The 22888-nt window shown below is 52.9% G+C and overlaps 1 protein-coding gene, 1 long non-coding RNA gene and 1 other non-coding gene across 12 annotated transcripts in view; 1 reads left to right on the forward strand and 2 right to left on the reverse strand.

Annotated features, from left to right (window-relative positions):
• Nucleotides 1-4325: 4325 nt before the first annotated feature.
• LOC147368779 (uncharacterized) lies at nt 4326-5212 on the reverse strand. Its single transcript, XR_015166825.1, has 3 exons — nt 5102-5212; nt 4613-4726; nt 4326-4464 (listed from the first exon to the last, which is right to left on the reverse strand). It is a non-coding gene; the product is annotated as an uncharacterized LOC147368779 (long non-coding RNA).
• A 2399-nt stretch (nt 5213-7611) lies between these two features.
• On the reverse strand, nt 7612-7683 carry TRNAG-UCC (transfer RNA glycine (anticodon UCC)). The gene has a single exon. It is a non-coding gene; the product is annotated as a tRNA-Gly (tRNA).
• Nucleotides 7684-7932: 249 nt separating this feature from the next.
• The window catches only part of DPP9 (dipeptidyl peptidase 9), a 36882-nt gene continuing 21926 nt past the window's right edge, over nt 7933-22888 (forward strand). For 3 of the 10 annotated variants that reach the window (XR_015166819.1, XR_015166821.1, XM_086410046.1), the window contains exons 1-7: nt 7933-8106; nt 9060-9112; nt 11863-11950; nt 15689-15942; nt 21241-21353; nt 22411-22584; nt 22666-22834. Coding sequence is in view for 5 of the 10 variants with exons in the window: in XM_086410046.1 (XP_086266172.1) it covers nt 11895-11950; nt 15689-15942; nt 21241-21353; nt 22411-22584; nt 22666-22834 (766 nt within the window). In the remaining 5 variants the exon portion in view is untranslated. Of the gene's footprint in view, nt 8107-9059; nt 9113-9747; nt 9922-10454; nt 10652-11862; nt 11951-13480; nt 13667-15688; nt 15943-21240; nt 21354-22410; nt 22585-22665; nt 22835-22888 lie in introns of those variants that run through there. The other 7 variants (XR_015166820.1, XM_086410047.1, XM_086410050.1 and 4 more) reach the window with 6 other exon arrangements.

A 22888-nucleotide genomic window follows, 5' to 3' on the forward strand; every position in this document is an offset into this window, starting at 1 on the left:
CGCCACAGCCAAAAATAAATAAATAAATAAATAAAATTATTTAACAATAATAATTAAAAAAAACTAGTTCAGGACCTGTCACCTTAACTATCATTATTTAACTACTAGTTAACCAATTCATTAGCTAGTAGTTCACTATCATGATTTTTGTAAACTAATTTCTAATCGAAAATGTGATTGATCCCTGGTCTGGGAACTAAGATCTCACCTGCCAAGTGGTACAGCCAAAAAAAAAAATAAAATAAAAGGTTTTTGCATTAGAGCCACGATTCTTCTGTCCCACAAGTTTTTCTGTATGTTTGGAATGGTTTCCAAAATAGGGATACAACTTGTACACAAGCTGAGGAGTAGAAAGTCAGTCCTTGGAGAAGGCAATGGCACCCCACTCCAGTACTCTTGCCTGGAAAATCCCATGGATAGAGGAGCCTTGTGGGCTGCAGTCCATGGGGTGGCTAAAAGTTGGACACGACTGAGCGACTTCACTTTCATTTTTCACTTTCATGCATTGGAGAAGGAAATGGCAACCCACTCCAGTGTTCTTGCCTGGAGAATCCCAGGGACGGGGGAGCCTGGTGAGCTGCCGTCTATGGGGTCTCACAGAGTTGGACACGACTGAAGCAACTTAGCAGCAGCAGCAGTATATGCTCTATTGGCAGTTTTTAAAGTATTGCCTGTCAAGGCTTAATAGGGATTTGAAACAGGATAAAAATTATTATAAACATGTAAACACAGATACTATTTGCCACTTCTACAATTTTACAATAATATTTCCATTTTGTGTACTTAGTCCTGCAACTGTTTAACTCGTTAAGTGGTTCAAGATGAAAATATAAATAATCCTGTGATTATTTTCCCCCAACATCTTATGACTGATGTTTAATGAGAGAAAGTAAGAAAAGACCACATGTTGCTTCAAAATTAGCAGCACAGAGCCTCTCCCTCTTACTTTCAATATTTATAGTTTAAAAAATTCTAGAATTTGGCTGCTTTTTAAAATGACAGATTCAGGAACAAAAAATACATTTTTTCCTGAAAAAAAAAAAAAAGAAAGTCAGTCTTGCCCAAACCCCCAGCCCCCAGCCTACAGGAGCCTCTCACCCAGAGGTCATAGGCAGTTACCCTTGCTGCCCATTTCACAGGCTCCTTCCAGGGCTATTTTGTGGGCACACCTCACCATGTTCATATACATTTGTGTCCTTTCTGGGTTGTGATTATTTTGATAAACGCTGGCATAGGCCATACAGTTGCCCAGACTGCCCCAGTTCAGAACATAAAGGGTCTTCTCATTTATCACACAGCTGTGGGTGGACAATTGGGCTGTTTCTTCTCTTAAAAAAAAAAAAATTATTTGGCTATCAGTTCAGTTCAGTCGCTCAGTCGTGTCCGACTCTGCGACTCCATGAATCGCAGCACGCCAGGCCTGCTTGTCCATCACCAACTCCCGGAGTTCACTCAGACTCACGTCCATCGAGTCAGTGATGCCATCCAGCCATCTCATCCTCTGTTGTCCACTTTTCCTCCTGCCCCCAATCCCTTCCAGCATCAGAGTCTTTTCTAATGAGTCAACTCTTCGCATGAGGTGGCCAAAGTACTGGAGTTTCAGCTTTAGCATCATTCCTTCCAAAGAAATCCCAGGGCTGATCTCCTTCAGAATGGACTGGTTGGATCTCCTTGCAGTCCAGGGGACTCTCAAGAGTCTTCTCCAACACCACAGTTCAAAAGCATCAATTCTTTGGCACTCAGCCTTCTTCACAGTCCAACTCTCACATCCATACATGACCACTGGAAAAACCATAGCCTTGACTAGACGGACCTTTGTTGGCAAAGTAATGTCTCTGGTTTTGAATATGCTATCTAGGTTGGTCATAACTTTCCTTCCAAGGAGTAAGCGTCTTTTAGTTTCATGGCTGCAGTCACCATCTGCAGTGATTTTGGAGCCCAAAAAAATAAAGTCTGACACTGTTTCCACTGTTTCCCCATCTATTTTCCATGAAGTGATGGGACCGGATGCCATGATCTTCATTTTCTGAATGTTGAGCTTTAAGCCAACTTTTTCACTCTCCACTTTCACTTTCATCAAGAGGCTTTTTAGTTCCTCTTGCTGCTGCTGCTGCTAAGTTGCTTCAGTTGTGTCCGACTCTGTGCGACCCCATAGATGGTAGCCCACCAGGCTCCCCCGTCCCTGGGATTCTCCAGGCAAGAACACTGGAGTGGGTTGTCATTTCCTTCTCCAATGCATGAAAGTGAAAAGTGAAAGTTAAGTCGCCCAGTTGTGTTGGACCCTCAGTGACCCCATGGACTGCAGCCCTCCAGGCTCCTCCAATCCATGGGATTTTCCAGGCAAGAGTACTGGAGTGGGGTGCCATTGCCTTCTCCGTTAGTTCCTCTTACTGGATCTTAATTGTGACACGTCAGATCAAACTTTGTTGTGGCATATGGAATCTAGTTCCCTGACCAGGGATCGAACCCAGGGCCCCTGCATTGGGAGCACGAAGTCTTAGCCATGTAACCACTTGGGAATCCTGGTTTCTGTTCTTTTGCCCAGAAAGCTCTTGGTCTACTATGTCTTAATATTCTCATGAATGACCCTGGTAGGGCCCAGGCCGAATGTTCTAGTCACTGATTCCTGTTCAATGAGCTTTTATTTTATCTTTAGTCATCTTGATTACCTTGAACTTCATCTATGTAGTATGCAGTCTAGTTTTGTGCCATGAACTTTGGAGCCAGACCACCTGTCTTTGAATCTCTAGTCTATCATCAAGTTGATGTTGTTTAGTCACTAAGTCGTGTCCGACTCTTGAGACCCCATGGACTATAGCTCGCCAGGCTCCTCTGCCCATGGAATTTCCCAGGCAAGAACACTGGAGTGAATTGCCATTTCCTCTTCCAGGGGATCTTCCCCAACCCAGGGACTGAAACCACTTCTGCATTGGCAGGCAGATTCTTTACCACTGAGCCACCTGGGAAACAACTATTTATAAGCTGTGTGACCTTGGGCAAGTTATTTAACCTCTCTGTGTCTCCTTGAGCATGTTACTAAACTCCCTATGCCTGGGTCTCTTCACCCATTAAAAAGGGAGCTTCTGGGGGGTAGTTGGGGGTTTATTTATTTACTTGACTGCGCCAGATCTTAGTTGTGGCATGTGGGATCTAGTTCCCTGACCAGGGATGGAACCTGGGTCCCCTGCATTGGGAGTTTGGAATCTTAGCCACTGGACCACTTGGGAAATCCCCTAAAAGAGTATAAAATGTGACATTTTCTTAGAAAGGTTCTGAGCTCACATTTGCTGGAGGTAAAAGGGATCTGTTGCAGACAGCCTTTACAAGAGATGTTTCCCAGACTGAAAACATTGAATCCTTACCCACTTCCCTTCTTTCTTTCCTCTTTCCTCTTCTTCCCTCCAACCTTCCTGAAGGCCCCTGGAAGGCTAAGCACTTTGATAGAATAGACTCTGCCTGCTGAGGCTGCCTGCTTGGGGACAAGGACACTTCTGCAAGTACTGGGGGTGGGTGTTAGGGGAGAGAAATCTAGGCCTCAGTGAGGAGCTGGAAGGAAGGATGGGATGTGTGGCAGGAAGGGGATAATGGTGGGGTGGTATGGATAATGCAAGGTGCCTGTGGTCTGGGCTCCTGCTGACACCTAGTGGAAAGATGAAACTATCGTCATTTTCATTCGAGGCACCTGAGTTTCTAGCCTCCTCAAGGACATCTACTGGACACAGACTCAGAGAAGGGGAGCGACTTTCTGGGCATCACACGGCAGACTGGCTGCCTTGAGTCAGTTTGAAGGACACAAGAAATGATTGTTTAATGAACTCCTTCAATGAGCTTTTAAAAATGTTTTATTTTTATTTTAAAAAATTATTTATATTTTGACTGGGCTGGGTCTTCATAGCTGTGCTCAGGCTTTCTCTAGTTGCAGCAAGTGGGGGCCACTAGTTGGGGTAGGTGGGCTTCTCATTGAGTGGCTTCTCTTGTGCAGAGCACAGGTTCTAGGCACGCAGGCTTCAGTAGTTGTGGCGTGTGGGCTTAGTTGTCCTGTGACATGTGGAATCTTTCTGGACCAGGGATGGAACCTGTATCCCCTGCATTGGCAGGCTCATTTTTTTTTTAATAATTTAAAAAATGTATATATTTTTGGCTGTGCTGGGTCTTTGCTGCTGTGTGGGCTTTTCTCTAGTTGCAGCGAGCAGAGGCTACTCTTCATTGTACTGCGCAGGCTTCTTACTGCAGTGGTCTCCCCCGTTGTGGAGCACAGGCTCGAGAGCACCGAACTTCAGTAGTTGCAGTTCCCGGGATCTAGAGCATAGGCTCAATAGCTGTGGCCAGTGAGCTGAGTTGCTCTGCGGCATGTGGGATCCTCCTGCATCAGGGATCCAACTCGAGTCTCCTACATTGACGGGTGGACTCTTCACTACTGAGCCACTAGGGAAGCCCCAGCAGGCGGAATCTTAACCACTGGACCTTCAGGGAAGTACAAGAAATAATTTTAAAGAAGGTTTTCTTTTTGTTGTTTTTTGTTTTTGTTTTGTTTGCAGATAAGTGACCTCTCAGATCTTGATGCAGGAAAGAACAGGCTTTGCAAGGTTTTGTCTTTCACCAGGAAGCCTACCTGTGTTACTCCATCCCCATAACCAGGTATTTTCACGCCATCCCTTGGTATTTTCTCTCCTCTGAGCAGCTATTCATTTGTTTGTAATTTCAACACATGTTTCCTGAGCCCATACTGACATGTAGGGAACAAAATAGATTCAAACAAACAAATAAACAAATAAGTAACAACAACAAAAACCCTGAACTGGTAAAGCTTACAGTCCAGTGGGGTAGACAGAGGAGAAAGAAGTAAACGGATCTACATATGGGGTTGTTTCAGAGACCAATAAGTCATTGAAGAAACAGTGACATGATTGGGAGTGAATTTATGGCTGTCAAAGTTAGGGGAGAAGATTAAGGTTAGCTGGGCTCAAGGAAGGCCCCTCTTCAGAAGTAGCATTAAAACCAAGACTTGGAGGAGAGGAAGGAACGAGCCCTGGAAATAAGTAGGAGAACGTGGCAGGCACAGCTTGTGCAAAGCTGTATGGTCCTTGGGGCAGGACCATACCTCGTATGGTGGAGGGACAGCGAGCAGGCCCATGTGACTGGAGCAGAGTGAGGGGGAAGGAGAGAAGGAGAGGAGGGCAGGGAGAAGATGGGGCAGGTTGTGCAGGAGCTTATGGGCCATGGGAGGATGTGGACTTTTATCCCAAGGGAAATGGGAGTCCTGGAGGGCTGTGGGTAGAGGAGTGGTGGGGCCTGAGTCGGGTGCTCACAGGTGCAGTTGTTGCTGTAAGAAACCACGTGCTGTGGGGGTTGCGGGGATGCAGGTGACCACACTGGTCCACATGGGCCATGAGGGGGAGGATGAGAGAGATGGTCACATAATAAGTAGTCAGCAAATACTTGTTGAATGAATGAATAGACGGAATACTATGCAGCTGTCAAAAAGGATGCTGCAGAAGAATTTTTAATGGCAAGGGAAGGTGTAGTTGGCAGAATAATGCCCCCCACAATGTCCACATCCTAATGCCCAGAACCTAATGCCCAGATGCTCCCTTCCATGGGAGCACAAGGGACTTTGCAGGTGAGATTACGTTCAGGGTCTTGAGCTGGAGCAATTATTTTGCATTATCTGAGTGAGCCTGCCATAATCAAACGGATCCTTGTAAGGAGAAGAGGGGACTTCCCCGGGGGGCCAGTGGCTAAGACTCCATACTCCCAAAGCAGGGGGCCCAGGTTCAATCCCTGGTCAGGGAACTAGACCCCGGCTTGTTGTGACTAAGAGTTCACATGCCACAACAAAGATCAAAGACCTTGTGTGCTGCAACTAAGACCTAGTTCAGGAAAAGGAAAACTGTGTGCTTTTCAGTGTGATTTTAAAAAAGATTATGTATTTTGCTGTCCTGTGTCACCAGGGATCAAATTGGGGCCCCCTGCACAGGGAGCTTGGAGAGTTAGCCACTGGACCACCAGTGAAGTCCCTCAGTATGTTTTAAGCAATTTTTAATAGTAAATCCCCGCCTCGAGCCTATGTTGAAAGTGTTATCCATATGTTTGCTTCCATTAAACACAGAAACATAAAATTATAAGTTCTTAATGTTGTGAATTTTAATATACCTACTTTAAAGTTTCAATATTTTCAATGATATTCTGGGGGGAAATAGGACTTAAAAACATGTAAAACCAGACATAGAAGGACACACATTTTTGTTCTTGCTTCAGACTGCAATATGGCTTGGTAAGACACTGCCAAAACCTGTCTTGATTTAACATTTTGATATTTTGTCCACTGTGAGGTTGCTTTTTGCCATTAATTTGATATTACTATCTTAGGATAATGTACTAAAATATTATTTATCTTGATTGTTGAGTTTTTTAGAGCCACCTTAATTTTTGCACCTGAGGTCTGTGCCTCACTTTCCTTCTTCTAATCCTGGCCCTGCAAGGGGCAAAAAAAAAAAAAGCAGATTTTAGTAATCTGAATCTAAATCCTTATGATTACCTCCCTTCCTTCCACTATCTCTCTTAAAAAAAGAAATGCTCTAAAATGAGTTAACTCCAGTTAAGATGAAAACTCATTTAAATTATCTTCAATTAACTTCTATGTCCTGATTTTTTTTTTTTCCGCTTCCAAATTCGATGCACCCAGCAGCTAGATCTTTTACAGAAAATTACTGTAGAAAGTGGTTTGGGCTGAAACAGCATGGTTAATATTTGTAGACAGGAAAGGGTTTAGAATAAGGACTCATGAGACGAACTAACGAAACGTTGACTTCAGGATGGGTTTGAGAGCAATTTCTGTCTTGTTCGTTTTAATAGTGTGTTTGTGCTTGTTGAGAGGGGGTTATTTTCCTCCTTCTAGCTTCCACGGCCGGAGAAGGCAATGGAACCCCACTCCAGTATTCTTGCCTGGAAAATCCCATGGATGGAGGAGCCTGGTAGGCTACAGTCCACGGGGTCATTAAGAGTCGGACACGACTGAGCGACTTCATTTTCACTTTTCACTTTCATGCATTGGAGAAGGAACTGGCAACCCACTCCAGTGTTCTTGCCTGGAGAAACCCAGGGACGGGGGAGCCTGGTGGGCCGCCGTCTATGGGGTCGCACAGAGTCGGACACGACTAAAGTGACTTAGCAGCTTCCACGGCGTCAGGCAGAGTGATGGACATTTAGGAAGAGTGAAAATCAACGTGGGGGGACCGAACCAAATGATAGTCATTTCAGGAGCGACAATGTAACAACTTCTGTGACATTGTCTATAATAAACTCAAGAAGTGTGACTCTTGTTCGTTTCCTAGTATAGCGGTTATCACTGTCACCTCCCACAAGAAAGATCCCTGGTTCAAAACCCAGATGGAAACACTTAGATATCTTTACTATGGGACTTTAAAATTTACTACAGTAGAAGTTCAGATTAGGGGCTTTTCAAATTTCTTCTTGTTTTTTTTTTTTTTTTAAAGCTATTCTGGAATTGTAGAAGTTATTGCAAAGTAATAGAAATACTAGCTTGATGTTTAGGAAATTTTAAATAGACAGTAAAAAAAGAAAGTGTTAAAAAAGAAAAAAAGCAACCGTTGCGTTGGCCGGGAATCGAACCCGGGTCAACTGCTTGGAAGGCAGCTATGCTAACCACTATACCACCAACGCCCCAATAAGTGAGGGTTCCTCACAATGCCCTTAGTAAAAGTATTAGCGGTTTGGTTGGGTGATACCAAGTTATCAGGGGTGTCTCTTCCCAGCGTCCCTTCTTCGCACAGGAAGACGCCACCCGTGGCACGTCTCACCCCTCTTACTGCGGGGGGCCCTGCTGACGCGTCTCCCCCAAGCGCCCCGGGCTTCTTGGTACAGGCCGGGCCGCAACCAATCCCAGGCCGCCGCCTGGGCCGCTCGACTTCCGGGTCAAAGGGGCCTGGGCTGCCGGGTACCCCGTGTCCGCCGGCCCCGCTGTGCCCCGCGCCCGCCACTTCCGGGGCCGCAGTCCCGGGCATGGAGCCGCGAGTTTAAGGTGCCGCCGGCTCCGGGACGCCCTGCCCAGCCCGGCTGCCGTCCTCGCGCCGGCCCCCAGTCCCGGTGAGCAGCACCCCCACGCCCCGTCCGGCCTCGGCCGCAACCCTGAACCCGCCATTGACCCGCCCCGCTTCAGTCCCGACTCTGGACCCTACGTGGAACGGCCTCCCCGGGGGCCCTCCGTCCCCGCCCCCGCGCTCCCCGGCCCGGCCGTTGACCGTACGCGCGGTTCCTCCAGTCCTCGCCTCCGTTTCCCCTTCGCCCCGCTTCTCTCCTCACTCTTCTCCCGCCAGTTCCCTCCGCTTGCCCGGCCAGCTCTCAATCTCTCCTCTGCCCGGCCTGACCCGACGTCCTCTCGCATCCCGTTGCTGCCCGGGCTACCGGGCTCTGACCCCTTTCCCGGGGTGGCCGCACTCAATAATGCCTTCTCTTCCCCGTCGGCTCTGGAGGTCCCCACCTTGTCCTCTCTTTATACAGACACATGCTACCTATATGAGAGCAGAGGCCACCGCCCCGCCCTGCGTCCGGCCCCCACCCCTTCACCCCACATCCCCACTGGGTCCAGCCCGCTTCCCTCAGCCTCCTTCCCAGCCCTGTCCAGCCATCCACCCTCTTCCAACAGAGTCTTGACACTTCCCCATCTGTGCGGCAGAAGTGGCTCCTGTTCCTTTGAGCGCATCCCTGCCCCGGACTGTGAGGAAGTCACTTGCCTGAGCGGCAAGCATAAACCTTTACAGGAGCTGGGACTAAAAGCCCAGGAAGGGTGCAGTGTGGTCACCAGTCCCTGTAGTCCCTTGCTGGATCCTGGTCGAATTGGCACCTGGTGGCAGGACTTTCCTGCGGGGTGCGGTCCAGGGCGCGTACACAGCGCTGCGGGGCTGTGAGGCATCACTAAGATCTACTGGGTACAGTGAATCAGGCCCAACCACTGGGGACTCGCCAGTGGCAGGAGCATGAGGGGGTTAGTCAGTCCATCTTTTAAGTCGCCGCGTTAATGACACATTTACTCTCTCAAGGTCTGTGAACCACATCTGCAGCTGAAATGGAGGCTCTCTGGACCCTTTAGAAGGTCAGTGGGGTGGGGCGGCTGGAGTGCTGGGTATGAGTGAGTGGGGTTTGTTTGTCTGTTCCAGGATATAGAATCTGGGAGGAAGTGGTTTTCTACAGCCCTGGGGGACAGTTAGCCTGGCCCCAGGCTAGTGGCTTCAGCTTTGCTCTGGTTGGAGACTTTTCTTTCTATTCAGGAAGAGAAAAAAAAGTGTTTGGTGGATGTGTGGCTACACATGCAGACAGACACACCACGCCCACCCTCCACCCCCCACTCCCCATCTGATAGGGTGCCTGGCACTGGGTTCTGGAATGATGTGGATTCTTGCTCTGAAAGGGGCTTGAGTCCAGTTCTCCTCTTGGAGATTTTAAGTAACTTGTTACTTTGTTATTAAGTACTTGTTATTTAAGTAACTATTGATTTTAAATAACTTGTTCAGATGACAGTATTAACTGCCCTGTGGTTTCTATGTGTGTGATTTTAACCCCTGTAATCTCATTCAATCCTCACAGTAGCATTAGGCATTGGCCCTGCCAACAAACAGGGCATTGATCCTGTTTTACAACTGGGGAAATTGAGGCACAGGGGTGTTAGGCGACTCCTTCAAGGTCGCAGTGGTGGAATCAGGATTTGACCCCAAACCTCTCTGACACCAGAGCCCACGAGTGGTGGAATCAGGATTTGACCCCAAACCTCTCTGACACCAGAGCCCACGAGTGGTGGAATCAGGATTTGACCCCACACCTCTCTGACACAGAGCCCACAGTTTTCATCCCTGGTCTGCGGTGAAATCGGTGCTGCTTTCTAGTGACGTTTTGCTTCACTTCCAGGTGATTCTCTATCCTGGGACCAGGCGCTGCTTTCTTTTTCTCTTTCAAATATTTACTTGGTTGAGCCAGATCTTCATTGTGCCATGCAGGATCTAGTTCCCTGACCAGGGATCGAACCCTGGGTCCCTGTGTTGGGAGCACAGAGTCTTAGCCACTAGACCACCAGGGAAGTTCCACTGCTTTATTTTTCTTTAACCATCGGGGCGCCTGTCTTGTCAAGAAGGTGGTGGAGTGCCCCCCACACCAATGGTCCCTTTGACTTTAGACAGCATTCAAGTGAGGACAAGGACCTGTTCATTCAACCTGAGATGTCTGTTGAGTGCATCCTGTCTGTCAGGACCACAGTGGGAAAGAGACAAGTGAAGGTCTGCCTCCATGGAGCTGACATCCTCTTGGGAGTGGTCATCTACCCAGAGAGGGGTTCTCAGCCTCAGCTCTAGTGGCATTAGGGGCCAGATTATTCTTTGTGTTGGGAGGGGGTTTATCCTGCTTATTGTGGGGGCTTAGCAGCATCCTTGGTCTCCACCTACCAGATGCCAGCCACCTGCCTCCCAGTCCTGACAACCAAAACTGTCCTCTGGGGACACTGGGCCTCGCTGAGACCCGTCTGCGTACCAGGATCACCTGACCTGCAGAGGCCCTGGGAGGCTGCACACATCTAAGCACACAAACAGAGAAGGGGTGACTCACAGGCCCTGGGGGCCACCCTGGTATACCACCTAAACCACAGGTGATTTACTTTCATGTCTAGTGTGAGGCTAAGAATCTTACTCAGTTTTTGCCCCCCAGACAGTAAACACAGAGTTTCTTCCCCTTGGCACTTAGGACACTGAGACCAGATCATTCTTGGAGAGAGTGGGGGTGGGCTGTCATGGACACCGTAGGGTGATAAGTAGCATCCCAGACCTCACTGACTAGGTGTCAGTAACCGCCCCCCCCCCCCCCCGACCATCAGAACAACCAAAAATGTCAATAGGCATCACCAAAGATGCCCTGGGCAAGGGTGGAGGGCAAAAATTACTCCCACTGAGAACTACTGTCTTAGAATGAGTGCCTGCAGAAATGCTCAGGCATTGAGATGGGGCTGACAGGGTAGCACTTTGGACCGAGTACCAGGAACGACCTCTGAAGAGCTGATACCGGACCCGAAGGACAAGAGGGAGCAGGTCTTACAAAAAGCAGGGCAGGGGTGTTCTAGGCAGAGGGGCTGGGGAGTGCAAAATCCCGGAGGTGGGCTTGCCTGAATGTTTAGGGAGGTTGAGGCCATTGTCGCTGGAGATGGTGGTCAAGATCTGGGAGGAGTGGGGTCGGAACAGCCATCGGGGAGCAACCACAGTGGCGAATGTGGGTTTATTTGATTCCCCAAAAGTGCAGTGGGTGGTATGTCCCTAGTCATGTGAAACTTGCGTCTTCTCAGGATTCTCAACTGGGGAGAACTGCCCGCTTCCTGGCAAATACCTGGATAGGCCTTCAGATTTCTAATGTTAGCCCCATGAGAAGGACTTCCCTGGTGGTGCAGTGATAAAGAATCCCCCTGTATATGCAGGAGATACAAAGACACAGGTTCGATCCCTGGGTCGGGAAGATCCCCTGGAGAAGAAAAATAGCTGCCCACTCCAGTATTCTTACCTGGAGAATCCCATAGACAGAGGAGCCTGGCAGGCTACAGTCCATTGGGTGGCAAAGAGTCAGATACGACTGAGCATGAGAAGGCCCTTGGTGCTGAGTGTTCTTTGCAGACCAGAGGGCTGCCTTTGGGTTTTTTGTGTTTTTTTTTTGGTCACCCCACATGGCATGTGGGATCTTAGTTCCCTGACCTGGGATCAAACTCGAGCGCACTGTATAGCCAGGAAAGTCCCGGGAGGGCTGTGTTTGAAGGGGAGCGAGACCTCGCCCCTCCACACTGCCAGAGCTGTAGCCCTGCGGTCTCCCCCCTCTCAGGCTCACCCACCCTGAGGTCAGCCAAGTGGTTAATGCGGAAGGTTAAGAAGCTGCGGCTGGACAACGTGAACACAGGACATTGGAGAAGGTAAGGGGCGCCTGGGGATCCCTGGTCAGTGGGGATATCGCAGAGTTTCCCGAATTTCTAATGGAATCTTAGGTCTGGAGGGTCTAAGACAAACCTTGGTGGTCCCCAGGTTTCTGGTTTTCCCCAAAGTGTGCTTCTGGCTCTTCTGTGAGGGCGGCAGCATGGGCTAGCAGGGTTACTCAGCCTTGGCATTTAAAAAATATATTTTTATTTATTTATCTGGCTGTGCCGGGTCTTAGTTGTGGCCTTCAACCTCTTAGTTGTGGCATGAGGGATATAGTTCCTGACCAGGGATCGACCCGGGCCCCCTGCACTGGGAATGTGGAAGTTCCAGCCTTGGTATTTTCGCCACTGGGCTAGGTCCTTCAGTGCCTGCCCTGGCATTGCAGAAGTGGGGCATCCACCCCCCCCCGCCAAGTCATGACAACCCCAAGTGTCCCCAGACATCACCCAGTGTCCCCTGGGGAGGAGACTGAGAACCACTGGCCAGATGGTCAGGATGTGGGCTTGGGGCTCCTGCCCTTTTTTGTGGGGAAGGTTGGCTGGGCCACTTGACTTCAGAGCCTGCTTTCCAGTCACCTTTAGGGAGAACTCACTTCCCAAGGTTTCAGTGAGGATCAAATACAGTTATCCTCACAAGGCCCAGTCACTCATCCGTTCTACATGTGGGGCCTGGCACAAGAGAAAGTGACCATGAAAATTTCTCAGCTGAGCCAATCTCTGTCAGTATCAGTTTTCTGATCCGCAGGCTCATCTGCTTTCAGTGAGTGCAAGGATCGGGGCAGAGGACGGCAGGCAGGGAACAGAAGACGGTTCTGGAAGACAGGGCTGGCATTAAGTGCGTGATTTGTTACCCAGAAGCGGCCCTGAGTCGGTGTGGTGCCTGTGCATTCAGGCTCCGGTCCACAGTGGGGCTGGGGTCTCCTCTCCCCTGTGCACCGGGTCTGGGGCGGGCATGGGCTGGGCTGCACAAGGACTCAAAGAAGCTGAAGGCCTGGGCGGTGCTAGGGGTGGCCCTCATAGAGTGGAGGATGGCTTGCTGTTTCCGGGGAGCCCCCAAAAGGAGGGGTGCTATGAGGTCCCTAAGGCCACTCCCAGGCATTTCTGGAGCGTGGTGGCACTGGGCCCCACCTCCCTTCGTCTGGCACCTCCTGCCTTCTTGCCTTCCACCTGCTTCCCTCATCACCTGGGACTCTGGCTGATACTCCAGGGGCAGGTGGTTCCAGCTTGAGAAGCGCTGGCTCAGTCAAATCTCAGAAGCCAAGCGGGCCTTGACAGCGTCCCTGCTGGCAGGGCCCGACCTGGGTGCTGGTGGTGGTGTGGGCTGTGGGCAGTCCTATCGATTGGCCAAAAAAAAGGCGTAGGTGGGTCTGGCCTAGGTGGCTTGGAATCCGCTTTCATTTCCCCAGCTGTGTAAACTCTTGACTGAAGAAGCCGAGCCCCAGCTGACGCTGAATGAGGCAGGGCCGGCACAGGCTTGCTTCCTGAGGGCTGCATTCTGTTCACCTGTTCCCCTCTCCGAGCCTCTCTTTCTACCCCTGGGGAGGAGAGAGGCGAGCCGAGGGCCAAGGCCCAGCAGCAAGTGTTGGCCTGCCTGCGAGCTTGGGCTGCCGAGCCACGTCTAGAAGGTTCCTAGAAGGTCCTCCCGATGTTTCATTTCGTTTCTCATCTCCTGGATCGTGTTTTTGCTTCCTGGGCTCTCTGCACTGATCGGAGGCAAGATCATTTTTATTTTCCTTTGCTGTGGATATAAGCCATGAGATTCCATGAGGGTTTTTGCCAGGTTTGCTTTCTGCCTCTGGGGTCCCCCATGGGAGCACCCGAGGCCAGTTTGTTTTTCTGCCGTGATTGCAGCTGGAATTGTGATGGCAGCGTGGGGCTGGGGGCGAGGCGGGGGGTTTGGCGGTTAGGGGACTTGTCCTGCCTTGGTTTTCTGAGCTTGTTGCCAACAGTGCTGGGGCTGCGTGGGCTCTGTAGCGCCCAGCTGGTCCTGGCCCGGCCCCTTCCCAGCCCCACCCACGGCCCCTGCTGCCGTGAAGGTGAACCGCAGCTCTGTGGCAGGCCAGGACAGGCCATGGGTGCCCCTTGGCAAGGGTGCTATCCTGCCAGGGTTTGCTTTATTTGACCTGAGGTCCCCAAAAGGCTCTGATGGCCTGTGGTCCATATCTTCAAAGCCAGAGTGGGGGCAGCTGGTGTCTGGGGAGCAGTTTGTTGCCCCTCCCCCAGCTCAGCTGGGTCAGAAAGGACCAAGCAGGGCCCAGTTGGAAAGAGGAGTGAAGATCAGCCTGCAGTGGGTGCTCAGCAGCCATGGGTGCCTGCCATATCTCTTGCTTCTGTCGCCTCTCACAGCGGGCAAGGGATCTCGTACTAGCAAGGAGCAAAGCCTTCTGGAAGTCTTAAGGCCCCCACGTGAAGGTGGAACCCTAGCTCTGTCCACAACTTCTTGAAAGCCAGTTCCTCCTACAAGGGAACATGTACATGTGCCCACAGAGGCGCTAATCCCAGAGGATGAGGTATCCCAGAGTCTAAGCAAGACCTCTGGCTATTTGGTGCCCTCACAAGAAATCCAGGCTGGCCTGCCCATGTTGGCTGGCCTCACCAGACGACCCTCGCTCTTCTAGAACCAGGTCACCGAGGCTGTGTTTAGATTTCCATAAAATAAATATTTGCCTGGCCAGTCTAGTTCAGTCAAGAAGCCGCTAGTGCAGGGGGTGGGGAGGGATTACACAGCAGCAACCTTCCCTGGAGTGGGTGGAGAGAGTGGAGTGGCCTCTGGGGAAGGGGGTGCCTGTCCATCCTCTCACCTGAGGCTCTCTGATGACCAGCAGATGTCTGCCTGGCTCTCTGAGCCCCTCTGGTGAGACAGGACAGCTTCCCCTGCTGGCTGGCGAGCTGACAGCATGGGCCACGAGATCTGCCCATCTGCATCTTAGGCTCAGTTCTTGGGGAGTGAGAGAGTGTCTCCCAGTAGAGATTGTCACTCTGTGTCTCTCCAAAGAATGCCTCCTGTGTGCCAGGGGCCGTGTGAGGTTCCAGGGACACTGCCATGGCCAGGACAGACAATGTGGGGGCGGGGAGGGCAGGTGGGAACAGGCAGGGGATCCGTGAACAGTCACCATGACAAAACACTCTGAGGGTGGAGCAGCCAGGGGGCAAGTGAAAGATGGATGGACAATTTTGGTCCAGATGGCCATCCACAGCCCTGACAGACACGCTGAGATCTGATTAGAAGCTAGTCCAGTGTGGAGTGGGGCAGAGGTGTTCCAGGAAGAAGGCTAGCACAGACAAAGGCTGTGGGCTGGGAAGGAGCCTGGCTTGTTTGCAAAGCTGAGAGAAGGCCTAGATTGATGAAGGGGGTGAGGTTTGAAGGCCTGGCAGAGGTCAGAGGACAAAAGCCAGCAAAGGCCATGTGAGTGCTTGGTCTTATCCCAGGTGTGTGTGGGAAACCAAGGAAGGGTTTTAAGTCGCAAGGTCAGATTTGCAACACATGTGAGGTTGAGCTGGGAGACAGTGGCAGTGTTTCAGCCAGGAGGTGCTGGTGGTGGGGGTCTGTGGGTTCATGGCTGGAAAGAAGTGGAAGAATTTGAGGTGTCCTCAGGGGCGGGGCAGGGTGCCCAAGGTTGGGCCTGGCCAGGGGAGTCGGGGGTAGGGGGCAGCTTTTGGGCGGAACTTGGGTGCCACCCTGCTTCTCATCGTCTTCCCGCCTGTCCTTGTCTCCCTGCCCCACTCTCCTCGTAGCTTCTCGCTGAATTCCCAGGGGGCGGAGAGGATGGCCACTGGGGCGCTGACGTCTGAGCGGGGCGACGCGGCGGAGACCGAGGACCCGGCCTCCCGCTTCCAGGTGCAGAAGCACTCGTGGGAGGGGCTCCGCAGCATCATCCACGGTAGCCGCAAGAACTCGGGCCTCGTGGTCAACAAGGCGCCACACGACTTCCAGTTCGTGCAGAAGACTGACGAGTCAGGCCCCCACTCCCACCGCCTCTACTACCTGGGTAAGGCCCCAGGCTCCCCGCCCCTGCCATGTTGCTGGGCCAGCCGTTACGCCGTCCTCTGGTCCCCAGAGGTCAGCCAGTCCAGTGAGTCAGAAGGTCCAGACAGAGGTCTGGGCCTGGGGCAAGCTGTTCCGCAAATGGTGTGGTCCCACCCACAGGTGACAACTGTGAGCAGTGATAGCCTGGGGCAAGGGTCCCCCAGGGCCTCAGCTGTGTGGAGGCCAGCACAGAGGGCAGTCCTGCCCCAGCCATGGAGCAGCAGCTCCAGGTTTGGGCCTGGTAGGTGTGCCCACACCCCTGAGATTGTTTCCAGGGCCTGTCAGCTAGGCCCGCCCCCTGAGTCACTTCCCAGCGGCTTGGGTTGGGCCGGGGTGGCTGGTGAGCAATGTGACTCCCCACAGTGGGAGTGGAACGTCACTCCCGTGGAGCCTTGCCGGCTCATGGCATGTTGAGAAGGACCCGGAGGCTCACAGAGAGGTGGCAGGATTGCATCACCGTGGGCGGATGGTTGGGGGTTTGCTCTCCCAGCCCTGGATCCCCGGATAAGCATATCAGTTGCTGCTCACTTCCGCCTCCTGGGGTGTGCCTCGATGCAGGGCTTCCTACGTCATCGGCAGTTAGGTCTGCGCTTGTGTTCCCCGCTGGCCTTTGGGGCATGGTGTGGCCTTATGCACACCTGTGGCCTGGACAGCCGGACCCTGGGCTGGCTCCTAGGAGGTGGATGACAGATAACCTATTGAGCAAATGAGTATTGCCTGAGGGTCTTCCAGGCCAAGAAAGAATGGCACCAGTCCTGTTCCTTTGGACACAGCCTGACCTGTGATTGTTGATCCGAGGCAGGTTTTTAACCCCAGCTCTGGATCTTCGGGGCCAGGTCACTCTCCACATACCCTCAGCCTGATCCCAGTCAGCCCTTGGTCAGTATTGGAATGAGTGATGGAGCGAACGTACAATTGAAGGTCATCCCCCACCCCATGCTGCCCCCACATCAAGACCCTGACCAGTGCTGCCCTCATGCCAAGGCCTGTGACAGTGACCGTGGGGGCTGCCGGATGCTCTCCCTCCCTGCAGAGGCCCACGTGGAGACCAGATGGCAGTTTGGCAGGCGGAGTCAGAGAGAATGGTCTAGAAGGGCAGGTGAGCGGCGGCTGGCTGTTTTTAGAAATCCAGTTGTGCTGGTGTGCCGCCACACCCGTGGGTGTACAGACCATTTCGGGCGGCTTTCGAGCGTAACTGGGACAGAGGTTATGTGGGCTGCACAGCCAAAAATACTTACTGTCTGGCCCCTATGGAAAAAAGTTTGCCAGGAGAGATTAGGGCAGGCTTCAGGTTTCATTTACCCTGGGGAGAGGAAAAAGAGAGAACTGAATGCGGCCCAGACTCTGTGACCGTGGCAAGCTACAGCCTCTCTTTTTCTTTTTCCTGTGGTTCCGTGGTCCCCAGTCCCTCCCCTATCCTGCATGCAGTCTCACTTGGGTCCCTAGCTTGCTCAAGTTCAAGTTGCCCTCCCAGGTCAAGATACTTGTTTGAGTGTCCCAGGACAGCTGCTGACACTAGTGACCCCTGAACTGGTGGTTTAAAATGACAGAAGTGTATTTTGTCTCAGTGCTGGAGGCAGAAGTCTGAAATCAGTTTCTCGACCGAGAGCCGGGCGTCTGCAGAGCTGGTCATCTTCCTGAGGCTCAAGGGGTTGGGGGTGTGTTCTTTGTCGCTTCCTGCTCTTGGCAGCCATCGGCGTTCCTCGACTTGTGGTTGCATTGCTGCAGTTTTTGCCTCCCTGGTCACATCGCCTTCTCTCCTGTGTGTCTGAAATCTCCTCACCTCCCTCTTATCAGGCTCATTAGGGCCCCCCTGCATAATCCAGCCCAATTCCCCATCTCGAGATCTTTACCATAATCCCAATGGTAAAAGCCCTCTTGCCAGGCAGGTACCATGCTCACCAGCTCCCGGAGTTAGGATCTGGGCGTCTTTGGGAGCCATCATTAAGCCAACCACAGAGCTGCCAAAAGGGCAGAAACGCTCTGAGTTACTCTGAGCCTCATAGTAAAGATGTGGGTGTTAGGGACCTCCTCCAGCCCGCCCCGTGCCTCCCAACACTGAGAAGCCTGAGCTAAATGGAGTCCAGGCATCCGCTTCATGTGTTTCTCTCTGCGGCTCCACTCTCACTTCCCACCTGCCTTCTGCTGCCACACTCCCAGGATCGCATGCCTGGTTCCGGCCACCAGCAGAAACTGACCACCTTTCTCTGAATATGATTCGCTCCATGTAGGTCAGATGTCCACTCCTCTGGTCGGCCTCAGCCTGTGCACGGGTCTGGGCCTGGGGTTTGCAGAAGGTTCTGAGCGCCCACCCCAGGGGTCTGGGCCAGCTCCAGACAAGGGCGGTAGAGCCACTGAGACCCCGAAAGGTGCCCAGAACAGCCCAGAGCCATCCCGCTTCTCTTGGGCTAGATCACCCTTGAGCTGATCCAGTGTGTATCACTCAGCACCCTGGGGTGCCCTTGACCTCACGTCACATCCAGGTTCCTGGATCAGGTCTCCCCCGAGCCCCCGTGTATTTATAGTTCAGTGCTGGGGGAGTCCTGGTAGTAAGACACGTTTATGGATTGAACAGAAAGGACCTCCCAGGTTGATGCCCAGCCTGCTCTGGTGCTCTGAGCATGTGGCCTGTGCCCCTGCTCCTCCGGGACCCCTTCCTCCCTGGCGAGCCCCATCACCACCCTTTGGGAAGTCTCTCTTGGAGTCCAATGCGTGTGGGACAGAGCAGAGAAGAGAACATGCCTGCTGCTGTCCCGGAAGACGGGCTCCGGTTCCAGGGCTCCACTGCTCCTTAGTGGGTTGGCTCTTCCCTGCTGCAGATGGGTGTCACGTGTCCAGTGGAGGAAGGCACTGGGCCCCAGATGGCACTGGGAGTCCCTTCAGGCGTAAGGGAGATCTCTCGTGTTCTGTGTCCAGGTCCTGGGCCACCTGACATGCTGGGGGGCTTTGGGATGGGGTGCTGAGATGGTGGAGCTGGTAAGAGAAGTGACAGCAGAAGTCAGGGGCCGTGCTCAGCCATCCCAGACCCTCACTGTGCACACCGATCCCCACCAACACCAGGGCCTGGGCAGCTGCTTCAGGGAATGTGCCAGAGCGCATGTCCCTTTTCATGTCAGTACTTATTAGTCAGTGGGGAGGGGAGGTGTCTCTGGTGTTCTTTGGTAGGGCTGCACCACCAACTTCCTGTCTGGAAGGCTCGGGCTCCCAGAGAGCCTGTGGACCGGGGCTGTTCAGAGCCCATGGTGCTTGGTTGAGAATGGCCACCTGCCCCCTCCCAGCTGTCCACGCTGGCCCCCACAATGGGCCTTGTTTGTTGTTTAATTGAGAAGTAATTCACGTCACATCAAATCCCTTCTCTTAAAGGCAGATGGCACGGTGGTTTTGGGTACAGTCAGTCACAGGATTGCGCAACCGTCCTCACTGTCTAGTTCTAGAACATTCCATCACCCAAGGCAATCCCCATCCCCGTGAGCGGTCACTCCCCATCCCTGCCCCCAGCCCTGGCAACCACTGACTCGCTTCCTGTCTCTGGACTTGCCTGTTCTGGACATTTTACAAGAAAGGAGTCACCCACCACATGATTCCCGTCCCCATTTGTCTTGTGAACTTCGGAAGGAAGATGTCCCCGTGGGTGGCCTGGGTGGGCGGTATAGAGTCTGTGTCTTGAGCTGAGGGTGAGTCTAGCTGCGGCAGCTTAGAGCAGCGGTTCCCAACCTTTTTGGCACCAGGGACCAGTTTCATGGAAGACAGTTTTTCCGCCGACTGGAGGTGGGATGGTTTCAGGAAGATTCTCATGAGGAGCTTGTAACCTGGGTTCCTCTTTTGTGCAGTTCACAGTAGGATTTGCTCCTGAGAGACTAATGCCGCTCATCTGACACGGGGCAGGGCCCAGGTGGTAACACAAGCAATGGGAGCGACTGTAAACACAGATGAAGCTTTGCTCACTAGTGCTCCCCTCCTGATGTGAGGCCTGGTTCCAGACGGGGTTAGGGACCCCTGGCTTAAAGTCCTTAGGTGTTGAATTGTGAACACTTCTCATTTGTACGTCCAAGTTGGCTTTGCATTTTCACTTCTTTACCAGCTATACTTCATGAGTAAACTGTCACGAGTCGAAAATGCAAGTCGCTTGCTGTATTGAGAAGCTACCTATAAGAGTCACTGTGGTGGGATGGGTATTACTTATGAAGCTCTGTTTAGCTCTAGAGGCACCAAACTTGGGGCCCCAGCCTCCAGTCTTAGAAGTGAGGGTGCATATGAGGCCAGGAGACCAGTACCAAACCCAGTCTTCCTCCTGGAGGAGTTTGGGATTGAAAAGGGGTCAAAGAGAGGCGCCCACTCTCTGTGATCCACTGTCGGTCATGGTGCATTCCTGGCCACAACCTGCTTCCAGGGAGCCCTGCCTCAGTCCCCCAGCGTGGTACCTGGAGAGCAGGGACCCCCAGGCTCCCCGAGAGAACCAACCTGCTCCCACAGCCATCATGCCATTGTCCATCAAGGCAAAGACACTTCAGGTTGGAAAATGTGTTCTTGCCGTATTTGCTGCTGTCTGTGCTGCGCGCTCTATATTTCTTCCCTCATTCACCCACACAGAGTTCTCCCCAGGCAGCCACTCTGCTCTACAGATCAGCAGCTCTCAGTCGGGTGCTCCTGCCCCAGGAGACGATGCTCAGTCGTGTCTGGGGACATCCTGTGGTTGTCACACTGATGGGGCTCTTGAGGGTAGGGCCAGGGAGGCTGCTTCACACCCTCCAGTGCCCAGGATGGCCCCGCAGAAGCTGACCAACCTGGTGTCAGCACTGCAGAGGGGGAGGGGCTGGACTTGAATACACTTCTTCCTGTCATTTTGGAGTTTTGCCCTTCCTCTGATCCGAGACTAATTCCTGGCCTTTGCAAGAGCCCATAGTAGAGCAGGATACATGACCGGAGCCCAACCTGTGGGGAGTTGGGGATCACTAACCCCCCATTTTTTGTCCTCTTGGGTGCTTTTTGTTCAGTAACTGAGGCTGACATATTTGGCTCTAACATTTCAGGTGGAAGAGCCTGCTGCTCCTGCTGGCCAGGGTAAATTCTGTCTATGGATTCTCTGGGGAGGGACGTGTGGCCAAGGGGCTGGAGAAGCGGGAGGAGCCAGCCGGGCCCAGTCCCAGGAGCTGTGGGGAGTCTAGGTCCTAGGACTGTCCCACCTGAGGCTCTCTTCCTGCCCTGAGCTAGGCTAGAGTTGGCAAGGGTGCCCACTCTGCTTTTTTCTCTTCCCCACAAGGGATGCCTTATGGCAGCCGAGAGAACTCCCTCCTCTACTCCGAGATCCCCAGGAAGGTCCGCAAGGAGGCGTTGCTGCTTCTGTCGTGGAAGCAGATGCTGGATCACTTCCAGGTGAGCCCCATGGTTGAGTTGGGCCCTCCCTGTGGCTGAGGCGGGCAGGTGCACTTGGCCTCTGAGGGGGTCCCAGCCTTTCCCCTGGGGAGGAGTGCCTGGCCCTGGACACCTGCCCTACGCCCGCCCTCCCCTTCCCCCTGGGCACCCGAACCGCAGCACAGGCTGGTGATGACAGCGCCTGCTGGAAGCACCTCTCCCTTTAAAAGCCTCATCAAAAGCGTGCGAGTAACTTGGGCTTGAGGCCCTTTTATAGACGTTTAACTAATGACCCATGTGGTCCAATTCATCTCGCTTCCAAAGAGGATGTGGCTGGTGAGTGGGGAGAGTGCCTCTTGTACTGGTTTACACTGACTGCTTTTGGATCATAAACATATGACAGTACTCTGGGGAGAGGACCCATGCAGCTCTCTCCTCTCTGCTTGTCGCCTGTCCTGGACAGAAGCCACCAAGCCCACCAGCTCCTATTTGCATGGCTTTCCTTGCAGCAGGGGTAGGGGTGGAGGGGTGCTCATTTTGCTTTGGATTCTGCTCTTTAAAAACACATTTCTGGGATCTCTCTTCTGCAGTCCAGTGGTTAGGACTCCATGCTTCCACTGCAGGGGGCAAAGGGTCAATATCTAGTCGGGGAACTAGATCCTGCAGGCCTTGCAACGCTGCCACAGAAAAAGAAATTTAAAAAATAAAAATGTGTTTCTTCCTTTTAATGTTTCTCTGAATTCCCACGTGATGTTCAGAATTCTCCGTGGGGCAGCTGCATGGTGTCCCCCATAATGCACCCGCTCACCTACCAGCTGCCCCCCCCACCCCAGGTCAGGCATCTGGGTGGTCCTGAGTCTGCTGGTCCCCTCCCCCGTGCAGAGAGTGGGAATGTGTGGTGGTGGGTGGAATGAGCTCAAATGTTCTTGCAGAAAGGGGCTATGATCGAATATGGAGGGCGGGGTTCTGTAGGGTGGCACTGGTTGGGGGCCTGGCCCTGTCTGTCTGGGAGAGAGTCAGTGGGGAAAGGGGGCCGGGGCCTTAGCTGCTGACGCCGATGTCCCCCTTGTGTCCCCAGGCCACACCACACCACGGGGTCTACTCCCGGGAGGAGGAACTGCTGCGGGAGCGGAAACGCCTGGGCGTCTTTGGCATCACCTCCTACGACTTCCACAGCGAGAGCGGCCTCTTCCTTTTCCAGGCCAGCAACAGCCTCTTCCACTGCCGGGACGGCGGCAAGAATGGCTTCATGGTGAGCTGCGCTTGCTGGTGGGGAGGGCGGAGGAATGGCTGGGGCATCCCACCCTGCTGAGCCAGGCCCCTCTCTCTGCAGGTGTCCCCCATGAAGCCCCTGGAGATCAAGACCCAGTGTTCGGGGCCACGGATGGACCCTAAGATCTGTCCCGCCGACCCTGCCTTCTTCTCCTTCATCAACAACAGTGACTTGTGGGTGGCCAACATTGAGACGGGCGAGGAGCGGAGGCTGACCTTCTGCCACAAGGGTGAGGCTGGGTGGGGGGTGGGGTGGGGGTGGACTCAGGAGCGACCGGAACACC

Source organism: Bos grunniens, chromosome 7 (genome assembly GCF_055505025.1).
Source record: "Bos grunniens cultivar Pamir isolate PY7600 chromosome 7, Bosgru_T2T1.0, whole genome shotgun sequence".
In the NCBI taxonomy this organism is placed as follows: Eukaryota; Metazoa; Chordata; class Mammalia; order Artiodactyla; family Bovidae; genus Bos; species Bos grunniens.